A 14,345-nucleotide genomic window follows, 5' to 3' on the forward strand; every position below is an offset into this window, starting at 1 on the left:
CAAGGTCTCATTATGTCACCCAGGTTGGTCTTGAACTCTAGGCCTCAAGTGATCCACCCACCTCGGCCTCCCAAAGTGCTGGGATTATAGCATAAGCCACCACACTAGCCTCATTTTAATTTATTCAGTATTAATTCCAATGGTGTCCTGAAATAAAACTTAAAATGTTTTTCTTTAATTATAAAAGGATTCATTATAGAACACCTAGAATACAGAAAACTTTGAAGATAAATAAGCAAAAAAAAAAACAAAAAACCGTTCTCTTTCCTATTTTTTCTGCATACATATATATGCATACCACTTTTTCACTTTTTTTTTTTTTTTTTGGGAGACAGAGTCTCACTCTGTTGCCCAGGCTGGGGTGCAGTGGCACAATCTCAACTCACTGTAACCTCTGCCTCCTGCGTTCAAGCGATAGCTGGGATTACAGGTGCCCACCACCATACCTGGCTAATTTTTATATTTTTAGTAGAGACAGTGTTTCGCCATATTGGCCAAGTTGGTCTTGAACTCCTGACTGCAGGTGATCTAATCTGTCCACCTCAGCCTCCCGAAGTGCTGGGATTACAGGCATGAGCCACCACACCCAGCCGCGTACCATTTTTTAAAAGAAAAACAAGGCAAAGCATGGTAGCTCACACCTGTAATCCCAGCACTTTAGGAGACCAACATGGTAGAATTACTTATGGCCAGGAGTTCAAGACCAGCCTGGGCAACACTGCAAGCCCCTGCCTCTACAAAAAAATTTAAAAAATGAGCCAGGTGTGGTGGTGCATGCCTGCTGTCCTAGCTGCTGAAGGGGCTGAGGTGAGAGGATTGCTTGAGCCTCAGAGGTCAAGACTACAGTGAGCTATGACTGTGCCAATGCACTCCAGCCTGAGTGACAGAATGAGACCCTGTCTCAAAAAAATTAAAAAAGAAACCTAAGAAGAGAATCAAACTCTATCTCAAAAATTTTGTTTTTTGAGACACAGTCTCACTCTGTCGCCCAGACTGGAGTGCAGTGATGCGATCTCAGCTCACTGCAGCCTCCAACTCTTGGGTTCAAGTGAACCTCCTGCCTCAGCCTCCAAGTAGCTGAGATTACAAGCACACCACCACAACCGGCTAATTTTTTTGTATTTTTAATAGAGACAGGGTTTCACCACGTTGGCCAGGCTGGCCTCGAACGCCTGACCTCAAGTGATCTGCCCGCTTTGGCCTCCCAAAGTGCTGAGATTACAGGCATGGGACACTGTGCTCAGCCTCAAAATATCTTCCAATTAGGCTGGGCCCATGTGCCTGTAATCCCAGCTACTCGGGAGGCTGAGGCAGGAGAAACAGTTGAACCAGGTTGTTGGAGGTTGCAGTGAGCCAAGATTGCGCAACTGCGCTCCAGCCTGGCAGCAAAGCGAGACTCCATCTCCAAAATAAATAAAGATTAGCCAAGACAACCTCACACCTTTTAAAAAACGATCACATTGGCGGGTATTTTTTTATTATTATTTTTCGGAGATGGAGTCTTGCTCTGTCACCCAGGCTGAGTGCAATGGCACGATCTCAGCTCACTGCAACCTCCAACAACCGGGTTCAAGCGATTCTCATGTCTCAGTCTCCCGAGTAGCTGGGACTGCAGGCGTGTGCTACCACGCCTGGCTAATTTTTTGTATTTTTAGTAGAGATGGGGTTTTGCCATGTTGGCCAGGGTGGTCTCGAACTCCTAACCTCGTGATCTGCCCACCTCGGCCTCCCAAAATGCTGGGATTACAGGCATGAGCCATCACACCAGGCCATGGCAGGTTTTTGTTGTTGTTTTCTTTTTCCCTCAGAAAAATACAGGTTTCAGGATGGGGAAGAGCTTATCTTCATACACTGCAGGTGGGAGTAGAAATTGTCTCAAACATCCTGGGTTACAACTTGACATATATCCAAAGCCTTAGAAATTTGCATTTCTTTGGTCCTGACATTTTTACTTCTGGGAATGATTCCTAAGGCAATACTTATATGTGCAAAGAGAGATGTTTAAGAACTTTATTGCAGCCTTATTTACGATATCCAAAATTAGAAGCAACCCAAATTTCTAATAAAAGATTATTGGTTAAATATGTTACTGCTGATGGAATATTGTAGGTTAATTTAAAAGGATGTTATAGAAGGACATTTCATAACATGAAAAATTCAGTTGAAGGTTTTTTTTTTTTTTTTGGAGACTGTGTCTCACTCTGTTACCCAGGCTGGAGTGCAGTGGTGCGATCTTGGCTCACTGCAACGTCCGCCTTCCACGTTCGAGCAATTCTCCTGCCTCAGCCTCCTGAGTAGCTGGAATTACAGGCGCCCCCCACCACACCCGGCTAAATTTTGTACTTTTAGTAGAGATGAGGTTTCACCATGTTGGCCAGGCTGGTCTCAAACTCCTGACCTCAGGTGATCAGCCTACCTTGGCCTCCCAAAGTGCTGGGATTACAGGCATGAGCCACCATGCCCGGCCTATAAATTACTGACTAAAATTTATCAGAACAAAAAGACAAAGTCAGAAGAAAAGAAGTTGGGGGCTGGGCGCAGTGGCTGGAATTCCTGAACTCAGGTGATACACCCGCCTCAGCCTCCCAAAGTGCTGGGATTACAGGCATGAGCCCCTTCGCCTGGCCCACAGCTCACTTTTTAAACCTCTACAGCTATTCAGTTTCCAAAGTGTAACCATTTTATCTGCTTGCTAATGGAAAGGAGTTCAGAAATAAATTACAGATCTGAGGAGAGAAATCAAACAAAAAGAGAGGCAATCTGTGAGCACTAACTTAATGTAAAATCTGTTGAAAAGCATATTGCCATTTGCTCTCAAGTTAGTTTCTTGAAAATACAAGGGCATGAACACCTTCGTCTCTCAGTCTAAAGGTAAAATCAATTTTTATTCCTGAAAGCTAGCTTGCAGTTATAAAATTGCTATAATCAAACACTTCCTGTAAAAGCTAAAAGTTTTGACTGCTGCTTCAGTGTGTCTAATTTTCACTGTGCCATGATTTTTTAAACCCCTCTTAGATAAATGGAACACTGACTGGCATCAAGCCTCTAAAGTAGATTCAAGCTAAGACATTTCACCTGATTTAATCTTGTCTGTAAAGTGATTCGTCCTCCAGGAGAAGGCATCCTGCTTAGTGCTGCCTCAATCTGTTAACACACGAAAAAAAATGTTTAAATTACTGGCAGGGAAGTTTATCACACAGAATGGAAAGAAAAGATTTTGGCTTAGTATTTCCTTATCCATTTCATCTCAACTTAATTTCCCTCTGTCAATTAGTAACGACCACATGGCTCAAATCCGTTGCTAGCACAGCTCTGGTATGTTATCCCGTTGTAATTTCCTGAGACAGTTTGACTCAATAATTCCCTTCTCCTTAGACATAAGCATTAAGTTCAGAAAACAATTTTTAAAAATATTTGTTTGTTTTTACCTGGTCCTTTTCTTTTGTAAGTTCATCAAAAAATCGTTCTGTTTCAGCTAGGGTCCTAATTTTTGCTGTATATTCAAAATCATTCCCCTGTGGAGTGACTGAAACCGGCTTACACTGTTCATAGCTAACTGATTTATTCTTCTCCCAGGCTGTTCTCACAGATACTTTCTTCATTCCATTTGGCACCGGTTCAGGGCAAGAGCTATGATTAACATGGTTATCGGTGGCTTTCTCAGAATACGTTTTTTCTGTCAGAGAGGAGAGAAATCGCTTATATTTCTTATCAATTTTTTGTGTAGGTTGCATATATATTAAATATGTTGCCCAATTTCACTTTCTGGATATAGCTGCTATATGGCCCAAAAAAGTAATGAAAAAAGATACAATAATCAATCATATTTACTCAGTGCTTTTTTCTCCAAAGAATTCTGAAAGCTTTGCCCTCTGTTTGACAATCTTTGCAACTTCCCTTAATGAACTTAAGCAAACATCGTGTAAACATAAATGAATTTTAAGTAAACTTAAAGCAAAAAAAAGTTTAAAAACTAAATAATACATTACATTTAGTGGACATACACCAACACTAAACAGGTAACGTTTTGAGGGCCTACCCAAGTGACTTCACATACATTGTCTTATAGCTTTATTCCAAATTATATTCTACATTTAGAATATAAATGAGAAAAAAAAGTTACCCAAAGCCTAAGCAGCATATAGAGAATAAAAATAAAGAGAATAACTGAATAGTGTGGCCCTGGTAAACACCAACATTCCCTGTACCTCAGTTTCCCAACTTTTCAATGAGGATAACAACATTGACATAACAACACGTAGCATCATGAGTGCTTAGTTTCAGAAGCCCTTGAGTAGGAAAATATTTAAGTGCAGGATATTATAATATTTAGAACACTGAGAGATACCAGAATCTCAAAAAATGAATGACTAAAACCATAACTAATATTTTTTAGGAAAAGATACCTTCCGAGTCATCTAGAGGAAGAAACTGGAGTTGCTTTCTTGGATTGGTACGTTGTAATGTAGACACAGGAACAGTATCTAAATCATCCAAAAGTATATCAAATCTATTGAATGAAGCAAGTTACTTGTGAGAAAAAAATGTTAACTGATTTTCCCTATCTCCACTACAAAGATGAGCTGGCATCCAGCTAACCACATATTTATGTATTTTCTTAAAAGAAAGCTGGTTATATAATTGTCTAAAACTGAAATTTAATTTCTATTTTCCAACAAAATTGTATTTACATACTAAAGACTTAAAACACTTACCCGTACATTATGTCATTTGATCTTTATAAAAACCTTATGAAATAAGCAGGGTAGTTATTATTATCCCCGTTTTATAGAAGAAGAAACTGAGGTTCAATGTGCTTAACTCATCTCTGCAAGAGCCTGACAGAGTTGGGTCTAGAACCAAGAAGCAACGTCCCTCCCCATCAAGAGCACACACAGCTGCCCGCACTTCGGAGGGGACAAATTCTCAGCAGCACAGGTAAACATGCATTTAGTGCCAGGGCCATACCAGTAAAGCCCACTTTCCTGTACAAATGGCCCAAAAGTTTTCCTGTATCATAAACCTTTTCAGGAAAACAAAGAACTATCTATCATTCTACATACAAAAGCTGAAAGGGGTGCTGAGGTGATATTTAAAATCTAGTAATAGCAAGTTTACAGTTAAAAACTGTGTTCATTGTACTGCAGTACTTTAGTTGTAGTATGATATTCACTTATGATTTAAATGAAATCCACAGAGTTCCCACTGGCAACTGAAAAATTAGTGATAGCTAGAGACATAAGTCAACATTTGGAAAAAAATCACTAATATAGTAAACTTTATTTTACAATTTTAGAGAACTTACCGAATTGGACTGCTCTCATTTTTGCTAAGCAGATGACTAAATCCTGGGGACAAGTTTTCTTTAGGGGATCGCTTTGGACTATAAGCCACAGTCACTGGTGTTAGCATAATCTCTCTTTTTGCTATAGAAGAAAATGAAGAGGAAATATTCTTTTCCTTCTATATGTATCAGCATAAGTTTCTTTTTCAGTATTTTTTTTCTAATTTTGAAAGGAATATAATTTCAACGTAAAACTTTGAAAGAGAAATAAGAGTGTACAAAAAAATAAAACCACTCATAATCCTAATACCTAGAGGTAACTACTGTAACACTGTAGTATATCAGACAGTACTTTCAGCACTCTGACTCAAAACTGGTTTTTCAGGATTTTAGAAGTCGACTGGAAATAAGATGGAAACAGCAGTACACTACTGAACATTCCTATAACACAGTAATAAGAATCTCCTCAGCTGGTGTGAAAATGGAAAATCAGGACAGAAATTCAATGCTTCAACTTTAAAACCAAACCTGTAATTAATTGGCTAAAGAAAAGTGGTGACTAATGCTGAGTACTTGAGATCAAATACATAAGAAGTATATTTGCAGACTAGCTTGGATTAATTTGATTGAATTATCTGGATAGTTATCTACGATCTTAAAAACTCTGCAGTATTTTTAAGTATTAGTTGCAAACAATTTAGTGGACACAAAAAATTATTAGTATTAGTTGTAAACAATTTACTGGGCACAATAAAAAAATCTCACGTTAATAAACAGATTTCTTCATTTACATTTGTAGTATCTGTGCGATCAGACAATTTTATTTATGAACAAGATCTTATTTAGGGGTCCTCTGCCCAGAGTACTCTACTAGGTGCTGAGGATACAAGAGAAACCGGAAACAGGTAAGCAGTGGGCACAGCTCAGAAGTCACGCTTTTGAACCCAAAAGATGTATGTACACATCTAATTCTTACTTGGAGTACTTGATTTACGACTTGAAGGTGGTAAAGATGATGATCTCTGTGAGGCTGAATTAAGTCTCTTTTGTCTCTGTTGGGCACACTTTTCTGGAGAACGACTTGCATTAACTGAAGTTTCAGTTTGCCGAGGATTTACTACAGCAGACCAAAAAAAAGCAAAACAAAAAACAAATCAAAACAAGCCTCAGCTTCAGTTATCCACCTTTATTAACAGGTGGTTACACATGGTTACACACCAAGCCACACAGCTTAGGTTCTGTTCAAAGCATTTATTCTCATCAGCTAGGTTATAATTACTATTTGCAAATGCACCGCATTATAATGATAAAAAATGTTCGATGAAGAAAAATATGGGAGTTTATAATGAATTCATTCTGGTTCCCTGTTTACAATCGGCATTCAAGGTGATTTTCAAGAGAGTTATTTTTAGAAAGCAGGTTATTAATTTATTTACTAAGAGACACTGCTTGGGAGATGTAACCCCAAAGACACTGGCAGGATGACTAAGGGGTCTGAGCAAGCAAACATAGAGGAAAAGGAGAGAAACATATTGGTGACCTGGACCTGTGAAGAAACACAGTATTAAAGACACTGCTTGCCTTATCTACAGATGCTCAGTAACCAAGAAAGAAGAGGAAATGTTGTATCTCACTTCATGAATACCAAATGCCTATCACAGCTTTCTGATGTGTGCAAGTAAGACAGACTGACAGGAATTTTTCAAATACCCTTAGGAATGCCATGTAAGGCCAGGAAAAGTGGTTCATGCCTGTAATCACAACACTTTGGGAGGCCAAAGCGGGTGGACCACTTGAAGCCAGGAGTTTGAGACCAACCTGGCCAACATGGTGAAACTCCATCTCTATTAAAAATATTAAAATTAGCCAAGGATGGTGGAGGGCGCCTGTAATTCTAGGTACTTGAGAGGCAGGAGGATCAGTTAAATGCAGGAGGTGGAGTTTGCAGTGAGCCGAGATTGCACACTGCACTCCAGCCTGGGCAAAAGAGTGAGACTCTGTCTCAAAAAAAAAAAAAAAAAAATGCCATGTAAACCTTTTTCATAATCAGAATGTAAGATGCAATTGGCTTTGAAGGTACATGTTACGCCAGAACTGTGATAAATTATTAACTAGGACATTCAATTCTCTATGAAATGGGGCTGAAGTAGCAGTAAAATAGCAAGTTTACAGTTAAAACTTCTAATTTCATTACCTAAAGATTTTAATTTTAACGAAGGTAATATAAATGGGGAAAGATATCTATATCCTATCTATCTCAACAAGGAAATACTCAAACCAGGAAATACTCACTATTGGAAGTGTCCTCTTTCTCTGTCTGTGTCCCCCAAGTTTTAAATATTTTTCCTTCATCAAGTTCTTGTAAAGCTCTCATGATCGGTGTGTCTGAAGTCTCTCTTTGCTTTTTTATCAACAAGCTTGTTGATGAACTTCCAGGTGAAGAATCCTTTTCCAGAGGTGAATGGTGCCTTAAACAATAATTTTAAGACATATAGTGCTATGGACTGAACGTCTGTGTCTTGCCCTCCACCCCCACACCAAACATACACGTTGAAGCCCTAATCTTCAATGTGATGGTATCTGGAGTGGGGCCTTTACAAGGTAATTAGGATTGGGTGAGGTCATGAGGATGAAGCTCCCATGATGGGATTAATGCCCTTATGAAAAAGGGAAAGAGCAGGAGCGCTCTCTCTGTGCACACACACCAAGGAAAGGCCACGTGAGGGCATAACCAGGAAGAGGGCCCTCACCAAACACTCAGCACCCTGATCTTGTACTTCCAGCCTTCAGAGGTAAAGAAAGAAATGTGTGTTGTTTATGCCACCCAGTCTGTGGTAACTTGTTACAACAGTCCAAGCTAAAACACACACTTTACTGGGGTTGTTAGGGGAATAACAGAGTTGACAATTATACTCCACAATGAGCATGCTTTGCAATGCAAATAAATTAAACCTGCATACAGTGCTTTCCCATCCTTCTAACATCCTACACTTAGAGGAACAGCATCTGCACAGTACCCTGGAGTAAGCGGCTGAGGCTGCTCAGGCAGGCTCGGGGCTCAGGCTGGCCAGAGCCATCTGAAGCAGGAGAGGATCTACATCTTTTGTTTGTTTTTAGATGAGGTCTCACTCTGTCACCCAGGCTGGAGTGCAGTGGTACAATCATAGCTCACTGTAGCCTTGAGCTCCCCAGGCTCAGGTAATCCTCCCACCTCAGCCTCCCAAGTAGCTAAAACTACAGGCGTATGTCACCACGCCCGGCTAATATATTTATTTTTTGTAGAGGTGGGATTTTGTCATGCTGCCCAGGCTGGTCTCGAACTCCTGGGCTCAAGCGATCCTCCACGTTGCCCTCCCAAAGTGTTGGGATTACAGGTGTGAGCCACCATGTCTGGCCTGAGGATTGACATCCTATCCTAATCACAAACCCATACTGTGCCACTGAGCACAGGTGGGGAAGCTCAGCAGAGCTCATGGAAGTAAAATATTCTAAAAGTAGTAGCCTTTCAAAGTAAAATAAAAGTCATCTTCTCAAAATTAAGACATTAAACAACCAAAGAGACGGCTTCCTGAACATTTAAAAGCAATTGAAATCTCTAAGAAAACATAACATCCCTAAATAGAATCTTTAGCAAAGTTATCTCACCCAGTGCTACAGGTCTCCTCCAGCTGGTTATCCGCGTTACTGTCCTGGGTGTCCAGAGGCTGGCCAGTAAAGATGGAATACTCTGCACCTGAAATCAGCCACTTCCGCCTGCTGACGTCTGAAGTTGCTAGTGTGCTATTAGAATGAAAACAGGCATTATAAAGGTCTGCACTTCAATTCAGACTGCATGTGCATATAAACAATCTGCTCTCAAACAGTATTTACACATTTGTACAGTAATTTTAAAACCACATGTAACAATCTATATTTTAGATACAATTTATTTTACAGTTTTATGATTCAACTTAACTATTCTTCTAGGTTTCTGTTACTCCTGAATCTCAGTCAAGATTCAGGTACTTGTGGCTCTGAACATTCCCCTCACTGTCTCTCAGGCATTTCACACCTTTTACGCTCTGTGCCCCTACTGTAGCTGAGGGTAAGGGGTTGAATGAAGCAGGACTGCCCTTCTTGTTCCCTTCAGACCAGCACTGTCCAACAGAGTCTTCTGCAAAACCAGAAACGCTATCTGCACTGTCCAATGCAGCAGTCACAAGTCAGGTGTCACTACTGAACACCTGAAATGTGGCTGGTGAGACTGAAGAACCAATTATAATATCTTAATTTTAATAAAGGAAGTTTTCAGTATCAAAATGGAGTCACTAAGGTCAAACTCCCACAAAATGGAGCTGGGAGGCACAAAGGAGCAGCCCTCTCACACAGATGCTGATTATGGGAACTATTCTGAATTCCTCAGAACCACAGTATTCCAGATAATAAGCTGTTTGTACAAGGAAACATCCCTAACAAGGAATGTCTCCACCATTGAGCTAATGCTAATGCCTGCAACATGCTCCCGTAACCAGGGGTCTTGGTTTTCAAATAGCTTAGTGGACTGTGGACTGCCCTTTGTCTTTTAAAGTTTCCTGTGTCCCAACCCCTTTGGCCATGCTTATGGTTCACCACAGCATGCGTCCTTCAGATTGCAAACCCCAAACATTTCCAAATAAATTTCTTTTTTTTTTTTTTTTTTTGAGACGGAGTCTCGCTCTGTCGCCCAGGCTGGAGTGCAGTGGCCGGATCTCAGCTCACTGCAAGCTCCGCCTCCCGGGTTCACGCCATTCTCCTGCCTCAGCCTCCCAAGTAGCTGGGACTACAGGCGCCCGCAACCTCGCCCGGCTAGTTTTTTGTATTTTTTAGTAGAGACGGGGTTTCACCAGGTTAGACAGGATGGTCTCTATCTCCTGACCTTGTGATCCGCCCGTCTCAGCCTCCCAAAGTGCTGGGATTACAGGCTTGAGCCACCGCGCCCAGCCCCAAATAAATTTCTTTGGAGAGTCAGTCTCTGTTGCTCATTTTAGCTTGACATGATTGATTTAAATAGTAATAGTGGTTGTTGGCAGGACTGTACTGAACAGTGCAGTTCTAGACTATCGCTCTCCCAGCTCATCTGAGGTTCCTACCATCCTGTTAACCCCCAGTCATTCCCCAGACTTTGCAGCCTGCCTTGTTTTCTCCACACCTATTCCTGTTCTCATACTAGGCAACTTCCTGACCGCTCTCTCCAGTGAGGTGACCCTCTACTCCTCAGCTAGCAACCTCAGAGGGTAGTTGCTGGCTTTTGTTATAACCAGAGAACACACTCCCCTTAAGAAACCAATACTCCAAAGACTCCGCCCCTATTCTGCCTCCAGCCCTCAAGCATCAGCAACGTGACCTACGATCCTTTGCCTCTCCACTTTCCATTTATCAACCCCTCCTAGCCTGACTACGTCCTCTTGATCTACCCTGGAGTCCACACTCATGCTTTCTTGCTCACCTTTCGCCACACCTGACTGGCAGCAAAATCTGAGGACTGGCTGACTACAAAGGCTGTGCTTCAGGGTCTAAACTCCTATCACTGAGCTTTGCTGGAAAAAAGCCACCAGCTGGGCAGACTCATCAACACCTCAGGCAGACACCCCAAACCTCCTGGCAACATGACTTTCTGTAACCAACAAACTTCAATTCTCCAAACATGACTATCTCACACCCTTTCCACCCTCCTCAAACCTCCCGTCCCACCTTCATTGACAGGTGAAACTTTTGAGTCAAACTTCAAAGAAACACCAGAAACCATGAAACAACGCTTGTCTTCTCTCTGTCCCCTTTCACGACCAAACATTTTAGAGCTGTCTCTTTTATCTACATTCACTTCAATTCCAGTCACTCTTTCCCCCCCCTTTTTTTTTTTTTTGAGACGGTGTCTCACTCTGTCGCCCAGGCTGGAGTGCAGTGGCGCGATCTCGGCTCACTGCAAGCTCCGCCTCCTGGGTTCACACCATTCTCCTGCTTCAGCCTCCCAAGTAGCTGGGACTACAGGCGCCTGCCACCATGCCCAGCTAATTTTTTGTGTTTTTAGTAGAGATAGGGTTTCACTGTGTTAGCCAGGATGGTCTCAAATCTCCTGACCTCGTGATCTGCCCACCTCGGCCTCCCAAAGTGCTGGGATTATCCGCCCGGCCCAGTTTTTAAATTAAGAACTATTTCAGGGCTGGGCACGTTGGCTCATGCCTGTAATCCTAGCACTTTGGGAGGCCAAGGTGGGCAGATCACAAGGTCAAGAGATCGAGACCATCCTGGCTAACATCCTGGCTAACACAGTGAAACCCCATCTCTACTAAAAATACAAAAAAAAAAAATTAGCTGGGCGTGGTGGTGGGCACGTGTAGTCCCAGCTACTTAGGAGGCTGAGGCAGGAGAATGGCGTGAACCCAGGAGGCGGAGTTTGCAGTGAGCCAAGATCGCTCCACTGCACTCCAGCCTGGGCGACAGAGCAAGACTCCATCCTAAAAAAAAAAAAAAAAAAAAAAACTATTTCAAACATTCTTGGAAAATTACAAAGAATACAATAACAAGCATCTACTCACCCATTCTCAGTTTTAATAAATGCTGAGATCTTGCCAATTTTTTTTTTTTTCTTGAGACAGAGTCTTGCTCTTTCACCCAGGCTGGAGTGCAGTGGTGTGATCTCGGCTCCCTACAACCTCTGCCTACCGGGTTCAAGCAATTCTCCTGCCTCAGCCTCCAGAGTAGCTGGGATTATAGGGGCCCACCACTGTGCCCAGCTAAGTTTTGTATTTTTAGTAGTGATGGGGTTTCATCATGTTGGCCAAACTTCTGACCTCAAGTGATCTGCCCACCTCGGCCTCCCAAAGTGCTGGGATTACAGGAGTGAGCCACGGTGCCCAGCCCAATCTTGCCAAATTTGTATTTAATTAGAAGACCAAGTTTTATGTATATAGCTGTATTTTTTTCAATTACACAGAAGGCGTAATGTATTAATAAACATTTTTAAATGTCTTTTGGGTTTTTTGAGACAGGGTTTTACCCTGTCCCCCAGGCTGAAGTGCAGTGGCATGATCATGGCTCAGTACAGCCTCGACCCTCAGGCTCAAGCGATTCTCCCACCTCAGCCGCCCAAGCAGCTGGAACTACCAACCACCACACCCAGCTTTTTTTTTTTAAGACAGAGTCTCGCTCTGTCACCCAGGCTAGAGTGCAGTGGCTCGATGTTGGCTCACTGCAACCTCTACTTCCCAGGTTCAAGCAATTCTCCTGCCTCAGCCCCGCGAGTAGCTGGGATTACAGGTGCATGCCACCACACCCGGCTAATTTTTTTGTATTTTTAGTAGAGACAGGGTTTCACCATGTTGGTAAGGCTGATCTCAAACTCCTGACCTCATGATCCACCTGCCTCAGCCTACCAAAGTGCTAGGATTACAGGCGTGAGCCACCGCATCCGACCACTAACTTTTTGTATTTTTTGTAGAGATGGGGTTTTGCCATGTTGCCCAGGCTGGTCTCAAACTCCTGGGCTCAAGCGATTTCCCCACCTTGGCCTCCCAAAATGCTGAAATTATAGGCGTGAGCCACCACACCTGGCCTTTAATGCTTTCTCTGTTCAATGTTATGTTTGAAATTTATCTGTGTTAGTACATATAAGCTCTATTCATTTTAATCATTTACCAATAGTATGAATATATTTGTCCTTTCTCCCTGCAGTGGAAATGTGGTTTTTAATATGCAGCCTTTCGATAATGCTAAAATTAACACGTGTGAAAATTCCTCTAAGGCAAACATCTTAACATGGAACTGTGGGATTTGGGGCGTGCACATCTTCAACCTCTCTGGATGTTGCCAAATCACTCTCTAGACAAGATGTATCAACTGTCGTTCATTACTTTGAGAGTTCCTGTTTCTCCATATCTTTTGCCAAACGTTAAAGTGATCCAATTTTAAGTCTGACCTGTCCGACAGTGTGAATTGTATCTTATCGTTTTAATGTGCATTTTCATGACAATTAACATGTTCTCATTTTTATTAGCCATCACGGTTCTATGAACTGCTTGTTATATTCTTTTACCATTTTTTGTTAAGAAAGTTATCCTTTTCTTATTGATTTGTAAGAGTTCTTTCAGGGCTGGGCGCGGTGGCTCAAGCCTGTAATCCCAGCATTTTGGGAGGCCGAGACGGGCAGATCACGAGGTCAGGAGATCGAGACCATCCTGGGTAACACAGTAAAACCCCATTTCTACTAAAAAATACAAAAAAACTAGCCAGGCGAGGTGGCGGGCGCCTGTAGTCCCAACTACTTGGGAGGCTGAGGCGGGAGAATGGCCAGAACCCGGGAGGCAGAGCTTGCAGTGAGCCGAGATCCGGCCACTGCACTCCAGCCTGGGCGACAGAGCGAGACTCTGTCTCAAAAAAAAAAAAAAAGAGTTCTTTCATCTTCTGGATACTTTTCCTTTATTCGTTCCTGTTCACTTTTAAAATATATCAGCCAGAGCCAGGTACAATGGCTCACACCTGTAATCCCAGCACTTTGGGAAGCCAAGGCAGGCGGATCACTTGAGGTCAGGAGTTCGAGACCAGCCTGGCCAACAAGGTAAAACCCCATCTCTACTAAAAATACAAAATTTAGCGGGCATGGTGGCGCATGCCTGTAGTCCCAGCTACTCGGGAGGCTGAGATGGGAGAATCGTTTGATCTCGGGAGGCAAAGGTTGCAGTGAGCAAAGACTGCGCCATTGCACTCCAGCCTGGGCGACAGAGCAAGACTTTGTCTCAAAAACAAAATAAAATATCAGCCAGGAACTGTGGCTCACGCCTATAATCTCAGTACTTTGGGAGGCTGAGGTGGGCAGATCACTTGAGGTCAGGAGTTTGAGACCAGCCTGGCCGATATGGCAAAACCCCATCTCTACTAAAAACATAAAAATTAACTGGACATGGTAGCGGGCACCTGTAATCCCAATTACTCAGGAGGCTGAGGCAGGAGAATCACTTGAACATGGGAAGCAGAGGTTACGGGGAGCCGAGATTGTGCCACTGCACTCCAGCCTGGGTGACAGAGCAAGACTCCATCTCAAAAAAAA

General features: G+C 42.5%; 1 protein-coding gene across 9 annotated transcripts in view; it reads right to left on the bottom strand.

The window, feature by feature from the left end:
• Positions 1-14,345, bottom strand: part of MPHOSPH9 (M-phase phosphoprotein 9) — an 83,392-nt gene that overhangs the window by 6,249 nt on the left and 62,798 nt on the right. For 8 of the 9 annotated variants that reach the window (XR_012094612.1, XM_037995578.2, XM_008005101.3 and 5 more), the window contains 7 exons: positions 8,930-9,064; positions 7,577-7,752; positions 6,261-6,401; positions 5,306-5,426; positions 4,407-4,510; positions 3,429-3,676; positions 3,076-3,144 (listed from right to left, as the gene is read on the bottom strand). Coding sequence is in view for 8 of the 9 variants with exons in the window: in XM_037995578.2 (XP_037851506.1) it covers positions 3,076-3,144; positions 3,429-3,676; positions 4,407-4,510; positions 5,306-5,426; positions 6,261-6,401; positions 7,577-7,752; positions 8,930-9,064 (994 nt within the window). In the remaining variant the exon portion in view is untranslated. Of the gene's footprint in view, positions 1-3,075; positions 3,145-3,428; positions 3,677-4,406; positions 4,511-5,305; positions 5,427-6,260; positions 6,402-7,576; positions 7,753-8,929; positions 9,065-14,345 lie in introns of those variants that run through there. The other variant, XM_008005106.3, reaches the window with a different exon arrangement.

Source organism: Chlorocebus sabaeus, chromosome 11 (assembly GCF_047675955.1).
Source record: "Chlorocebus sabaeus isolate Y175 chromosome 11, mChlSab1.0.hap1, whole genome shotgun sequence".
Taxonomy (NCBI): domain Eukaryota; kingdom Metazoa; phylum Chordata; class Mammalia; order Primates; family Cercopithecidae; genus Chlorocebus; species Chlorocebus sabaeus.